This window comes from Dysidea avara, chromosome 3, assembly GCF_963678975.1.
Source record: "Dysidea avara chromosome 3, odDysAvar1.4, whole genome shotgun sequence".
Classification (NCBI taxonomy): domain Eukaryota; kingdom Metazoa; phylum Porifera; class Demospongiae; order Dictyoceratida; family Dysideidae; genus Dysidea; species Dysidea avara.
In genome coordinates, this window is record NC_089274.1 from 43,611,095 (window position 1) to 43,618,523 (window position 7,429).

General features: G+C 34.9%; 1 protein-coding gene across 1 annotated transcript; it reads right to left on the reverse strand.

Moving 5' to 3' along the window:
- Nucleotides 1-66: 66 nt before the first annotated feature.
- On the reverse strand, nt 67-6,161 carry LOC136251130 (gamma-aminobutyric acid type B receptor subunit 2-like). Its single transcript, XM_066043507.1, has 11 exons — nt 6,101-6,161; nt 5,509-5,712; nt 5,177-5,410; nt 5,056-5,122; nt 4,908-5,000; nt 2,787-2,919; nt 2,153-2,396; nt 1,954-2,085; nt 1,581-1,898; nt 1,358-1,525; nt 67-282 (listed from the first exon to the last, which is right to left on the reverse strand). Exons 1-11 carry the CDS (start codon nt 6,134-6,136, stop codon nt 175-177), a joined length of 1,737 nt encoding a protein of 578 aa, XP_065899579.1. The 5' UTR covers nt 6,137-6,161; the 3' UTR covers nt 67-174.
- Nucleotides 6,162-7,429: the final 1,268 nt, after the last annotated feature.

The following is a 7,429-nucleotide window of genomic DNA, read 5'->3' on the forward strand; positions in this document are numbered from 1 at the left end:
TACCAGTATGAACCTGGAGAGAAAATACAGGTAGGATTATACAGGTATAAGCAACGTAGCACACAGTTTGATGGACTATAGTAGTAGTATATCAGGTGCACGAGCACTATACACACAGACACACACATCAGTTGGCTAAATACATTGCAGCACTAACAGTTTATTAAACACAAATTAGAGGTGTGTTTCTAGTGGTAACGCATTTCCATTGACCTCTTCGTCTTCTGACATTGTTTTCATCTTATGTTCTTGCAGGGTAGTTGTGTGCTGGTCAGACTTGAACTATACATAAATTATAACAAAACCAGTAACTGTTAATGATATGTTACATCTAAACACCTATATATGCAGGTACCCAGTTAATTAATCTGACATCCAATTATATTTATGCCAAAACAATGATTATTAAAACAATTTCTTGGTAGCACCTTTTGATTTCAAAATTTCACTTTTTCAATGCTATACCTCCTTTCTTGGCTTGTTTTTACCTACAAGCTTCAAACCAAATTAATCATATGTTTCATGGACTGTTTGCCCTCCAGTAGTGATACGACAGGTCGAAAAATAAATAAAAATGTAAATTATTTCAATTGCAACTGACTGTTTTATTAGAGTTTACATGACTACTCTATTAAAGTATCTTGATCTTTACAGGTGCAAAACTAACAGTGGTATGCACAAACGTATCTCGCTATCTATAAACTTACATGGAACCACCACTGCACGTCCACTGACTGATGGCTAATTATAAACCTTACCTTTAGCTACCCTTGTACTTAACACACTAGTTGAGTACCAAAAATGTAGCCTTTGGCACATGCCTCAATTTTAATTAATCTGTGTCACATCTGGGTCAAATCCGAATCTGGCTATCTGAGTCAGCGGGTCATCTGGGTCAGCAGTAGTGACCTGTTTTCAATGCTGATTGGAGTCATTGGTGTGTACATTCAATGTGAGGCCAGTTAGGAGAGATGAAATATTAAGTTGTTGTCAGCATCTGGGGGCACCAGACCCCCTCTGCTGTGATTGCCTACCATGTCAAAGTAGACCCCCCACCTCTTCCCTGTTTATATAGGTTGTTAATAATTTGCCCACTAGCATTTACATCACAGCAATATGCTTTGAGCTAATGATACAGTCATAATTTTTGAATGGCATAAATATTGCAGTGGTCTGGCAAAAGGAATGTGATAGCTTGGAGTGTTGGGATCGTACAGAAAACATTAATACAACACATTTGGGAAAATACAACACACCTGAAGCTTTAAAGTGTGTAGCTAGGTGTACAATATGGAAATAAAAGTACAATTTTCACTTCAACGGGCTTGCCCATGCAAAGTACAACAGTGAGGTTTACCATTTCCAATTCTTTAGTGAGTCCTTTAATTTCAAAATTGAGATCTTCTATTCTTTTCTTATAATCTTCTTCAGAAAACCTAACAGCAGTTTTGGTAGTACTGCTAACATTGCTATGACGTTGTTCTAGATAGTCTGCTCCTTCTGGATCACGATACACCTTGTACATCTATGTACAAAGACTATACATCAAAGTACTGTACACATGACACTAGACTACACACCTTTGAAACAAATACCAAACCCAATATTAAAGTTGTAATAAACAGCAACATAATTCCCATTATCCCATATTGTATATTTGGAAAATCATTTAGCAAAAATCCAATTGGTGTGAGAGCTATTGAAGCTGTTACCGCTCCATAAACTGACATTGCCACAAATCGAGACTCATTTAAAGATCTGATTTTTACTTTACGTGTCTCAAAGGCCAGAAACAGTCCAGCTAGCAGCACTAATCCTTTGTATGCTAATAAGACTGCTATCCAAGGCAGTGAATTGTCTGATCTGCAAACTCCAATTATTCCAGGCAGATCATCAGCCTACAAAATTGTAATATCAAGTTATAGAAACATTGATATTAAATCACTAACTAACATCTTCTCCTTCAACTTCTTCTTGTTCCCTTCTCAAGATGGCATTCGACACTGCTGTTGGTGGGATCAGTATTACAATATCTACCAGAACTAGTACTCCAACAATTGCAAACAGGTAAATGTCTTTCATTTCCTGCAAAAATGAAGCAAAATTATACACAGCTAGCTATGCCAGTATATTAACATGCACAAGCACCTACCAATTTAGTTTTTGGTTTAATAGAATTAAAGATAAAGTATATCCTCCATGTTTTGGCAAATATTGTCCCAAACAATAAACTAAATCCGATTGCCACCAACCAGACTTTTGTCTGACACAGATGATCTACTGTTGAAAATGATGCCACATTTTCATCCACTCCAAACAAAATCACTGTTATGTAAAATATAACTGCTCCAACTATAATCATCACATTGACATATGGGCTACCAAGTTTCACTAGCCTATCCAGAACATGTTATTGTAAAAGCCTATACACTGTAACAACCAGGTGCAGTTCTAGGAGGGTTTCACTGGTTTCCGGAAACCAATCAGCTTTTAAATTTTTTTTAAAAATTGATATACTTCATTAGTACAGTCGGAGTAATGTCAAGTCAGAAATGATTCCTGGGCCAAGTTTATTACTATATACACAGATTTATTATTGCACAATTTTTAGTCATAAATAGTATTGATTTATCACAAAATCCCCTAAAATTGCTTCTTCAGCACTTTCAGACGTATTAAGTACCTCTATGACCTTGCATATGTTGGTAAAGAATATGCTCTTCCATTTTGAAATTGGAAACCAGTATTCGAAATTTCTAGAACCACCCCTGGTAATAATAACATACTTTTGCTTTCTGAACCACAGGTTGAAAACCAAACAAATGATGGCAAACAACACTCCCAGTAGAGATAACATGGTGTAGACCACAAATAATGGCAAAGAAATGTAAAAGTGTTCCTCATCATCTACAATATCATCTGTAGACGAAGATATGTTCAAGTTCATTTACTAATGTGGAGCAAACATGCAAGTGTCCAATATAAACAATCAAAATTTAATACTGATCGTTAATTTAACAAAATACAATATAGCTACTACTGCAATCTATATACAGTTGGAATTCTTTGCTCAATAATTGTGATGCTGTCCAAATAATTTATTGTCACACTTAAATGCAACACAATAATTATGTGGTTGAATTTTGGAAAATCACCCATATGGGCGTGCATGAAATAATTAGAATTTTCATGTTTAGTGGGTTGCTAACAAAAGCAGGACACAGTTTTAAAAATATTTCAAGAATTTTCTTGTAATTTAAGGTATTGAGAATGGCTTACAACTACGTATTAACAAGTAGATTTGCACTGTAAAGTTTGTTATTTGATCATTAAATATTATAGGTGCCATATGTGCCCATATGGGTGATTTTCCAAAATTCAGTCACATATTGTGATAACAGTGTCATCGGAAAGATTGATTAGTGCATCAACTAGTGATCCAAATGTGAAATTCCTAACGGCATAAAAATAGTTCGTTTTCTATAACTTTCAAAAACCTACCATAGTTTTAGTCAAATACCTATTATTGTTTTCTCATACAAATACGAAGAAAATTCATTTGAGTATATAAATAAAAAGTAATGAGACAAGCATGCTTGTAACATCATTCGACGACTTTTAACCCACTGACCAGCATCAAAAAGAAATGACTATAGCATTGGTACCTGCCATACAGTGCAGGACTTGCTGTATTGTGCATGCACAGTTCTACATTAAGTTTAAAATTACCCTTTGCTACCATCTCTACATTACCTGTATATTAAATGTAATGAGAATCAAGCATTCTTACATATGCATGGTGATGTCACATTCAACATGAATTTGCATCCTGCCAATGATGTAGGCAGGTAAACGTAACAGCAGAACTATGTGTAGCTAGCTAAGCTAAACAACAGTAGTAGTATTATCACACAAGTGATGATTATAATGAGTAGACATGACATTCAACTGACAGCAAAAAGAAATTATAACGTATATACAGCATCAGAGGATATCTGCCCTACAGTGCAGGAGTTTCTCTATTAAGTATGTTTCACTTTCAAGTAAAATTGTGACTCCCACCTGTACAAACTGAAGTTGTATAATTTACTGCAAGCACACCTACACTCCAGCAGTACTACATCCATTAATGTATTAAGCCTGCCCTATACATGCAGGATTTCATTGTGATAAATGACTGAGGATACTCATTCTAAACTTATAATGCTGAAACAGTATCTACTCTATAGATACAGTATAATATCATGTACGTATTTCCAGCTATACATATAGCTCACCAAAATTATCCTTATTGCCATACTAAAAGCATTATAAGTTGGTGTCAAAGTATTTACACTGCGAGTTAAACACACATTCAGAAAAGAATGTTGCATAAATAAAGTTAGAATCAGAGAAAAACGGTTCTTATAATATAGAAAAAAAAGATTGCACTATAAAGGTTGCCAAAGCAAAAAAAAGAAAAAGTCACCAGCTGGAACCAAACCCACACCTAGCTTACACTTTAGAACTTGTTGATTTAGCCAAACCTCTAACATTAATGGTAAAGCATTAAAAACCATCTTATAACATGCCTACGTTGACTGGTATAGGTGTTTATTTGCGGTTTGCATGCGGTTTATATATAGAAAGAATTCAAGCGTGCTTGCACTACCCTTGCTGTAAATGACGAATAATGGTAGTTAGAAGCTTCATTTAAAAATTAATGATGTAATTCTTAGATGATGAGTGCTTTGTTTACAGAGCAACTGTTTCAACACATGCATCATAATTGTCTGACGTCAAAGGAATGTAGACAGACAGACAGACAGCTTTTCAGCTTTATATATGTAGATGTGTTTATGAGGATGAATCCTTGCCATGTAAAGCAATACAAAACTATTGAAATGACAAATATATTTCAGTCACACCTGTAAAAACTGTAGTGATACTTTCATTATCATCAAATACTAAACTTCCATTTTTAACTGTCCCAAATTGTACTTTAGTCAAGTTACCATTACCTACAGTTCAGACAGTGTAAATAAATAATTAGTTCATATTTATTGCAGAACTAACTCGGTCTATATTGTAGCACACAAACTTTTCCAGGTCTGTCACCATTGTCACGAAATGAGACATTACCCTATGAAATTGTGTACGAATAGCATTGCAATCCATTAAGCTAGACTGCACTTACAGTTAATCCAAAAAAATTTATGTTTACTAAATTCTGATATATGATTTGAGAAATATTAGCTGAGCTGTCACCATCATACGTAAAGTTGAGTAAATCTGCATTAGTATTGTTCAGAGCTAGTGCTATTGCCCATACTGCATCAAACATGTATGCACTGTCCTCTAGTTGAGAAGAACCATTACGTCCTAACTCTGCAAAAGCTGGTTCATGATATGATACAAAATCATTCCAAGTCTGAAAAGAATTACATAATAACAATATTTCTTATAGTATAAAATACACAACATATTTTGATACAAATATTCACCATGAGCAAATGTATTACAGCTTACTATATTTCCCACGTTTCTTTTATCCTTATCGTTCTCATCAATTCTGGGATAGTGATCAAATATGAGTGAAGTTAACAAGATGTCTTCTATAGCCTGTCTCTCTGTATCATTTTTTGTACAGTTACTGTCAAACCACCAGTCATCTGTATACCAGTTGAAAGACATCCATGCATGTGTGGGGTGAGCCATATTATGTTTGAGTGCCTATACAAACAAATATATAGTTTGTAAATACAATGCAATTAAACATTAAACTATATGACCCAAACGATGGAACATAAAATGAAACAAACTGGGCATGAGTAATTTCATAATTGGAGGACAGAAACAATGGAAAAATAATGGAAAATTTGAGCCAGTCTGCTTGTTAAGTATTAATGTAACACTTCACACCTCAGATCAAAGGAATTCCAGAGGATACATTTGCCATGTATACCTCTCCACAGGGATACAACTAAATGTACACCAGTGTACATTGAGATGTACTGGACCTAATAGATGTTAAACAACAGGTCTAAAATCACTTACAGAAATAAACACCCGGGCTTCTATACAGATAAGTATGGCACACCGCTCCATGTACCTTACTCACCTCACACATCACCCTTATTGCATATTCCTGATACATGTTTAAAAAAATAATCTGGGCTGAAGAATCCTATAAATTACAGAAATGTATAAACTTATTTATGAACATGTGACAGTATATATGTACACAGTATAGTAAGAAAATATTGATAAGGCATTGGCTAATGGATTTTGAATGTTATTAATGAATGCATTAGTTAACAGCTGATTCAACTTACTTACCCTCAATTCTTTCACACCAACTCAACACTCTCATCTGTGTTGAACGTAACTTCTTCTAATAGCTGCAAGTTTACCTCATTAAGGTGAATTTTAAATTCCGTAGAAAACTAGAACAAAAGTTATATGAATGTGTGTATAAACACAGTATTCAACCATGCATGCTGCCATCACACAGTACAATAGTACTGTATAGTAGGGACCATATAGGTTTGGGCATGGCACATGAAAAACATCAACCAAAAACCTACCTCAGTTTTTCCTGATGGCAACGGGGCAGTATTGGTTAGGTAAAACTAAGTCCAAACAAGCCTTTGAATCAACTCGAAATGCTTTCAACAAGTTGCTACAGAAAAATTTATTTAATGCAATTTTCTAGTGACTGACTGACTGACTGACTGACTGAGTAACTGACTGGTGCTTTCAGACAAGTGTAACTTGATAACGGCTAAAGCTATGGGCTTGATTTTTTCACTGTTCAACGCTGCTTCAGCTGGACACGTACTTTTTGGCATACCACAGTATGTACAATGCATTCTTTCATGGATTTACCATCCTCCTTTGTGTCCCATTCATCTTTGCTGACAGTGAAAGGTGTGTTGATTTAGTGGATTTAGCACATAATGGCTTCCCTTTGTAACAGAAGTCATCTGTATATTTCATAATGGCTATATACTTCGATTGCAGAGGTGCTTTTCAAACAGTTCTTGATTCATACGTGTGTACCGGGTTGAACATAGTTGACAATGAAGCGTAATGGATACGTCACTTTCAGACGATAATTGATAGCTGGGGCACACAGCGTTATTTCTTTCTTTTGATGCAGTATGCATGGGTTCACCAGTCATAATAATGTTATTTTACAAAAAAGTTAACAAACAAATGCACAAAAAATGGAATTTTCAACTAGAGTAGTGACCATAATTATCACATCAACAAAAAGTATTGAGTAGTGCGTGACATTAAATCGCAGTAAAACAATAAGAAGTGTTATATCCCTACTGTGCATTTCCATTATGGTGTCTTGAACGCAGTAGGGATAATAACACTTCTTATTGTTTTACTGTGATTTAATATCATGCACTACTCCAGCTTGTTTCAGTATTTTTTATCA

Excerpts from the sequence above, each read along its gene's own strand:
- LOC136251130 (XM_066043507.1), bottom strand. The coding sequence starts at position 6,136 with ATGTATCAGGAATATGCAATAAGGGTGATGTGTGAG. Across the intron at positions 2,397-2,786 it reads CTGTGGTTCAGAAAGCAAAA|GCTAGTGAAACTTGGTAGCC; the intron begins GTATGTTATTAT and ends TGTTCTGGATAG. Across the intron at positions 283-1,357 it reads TCACTAAAGAATTGGAAATG|TTCAAGTCTGACCAGCACAC; the intron begins GTAAACCTCACT and ends ATTTATGTATAG.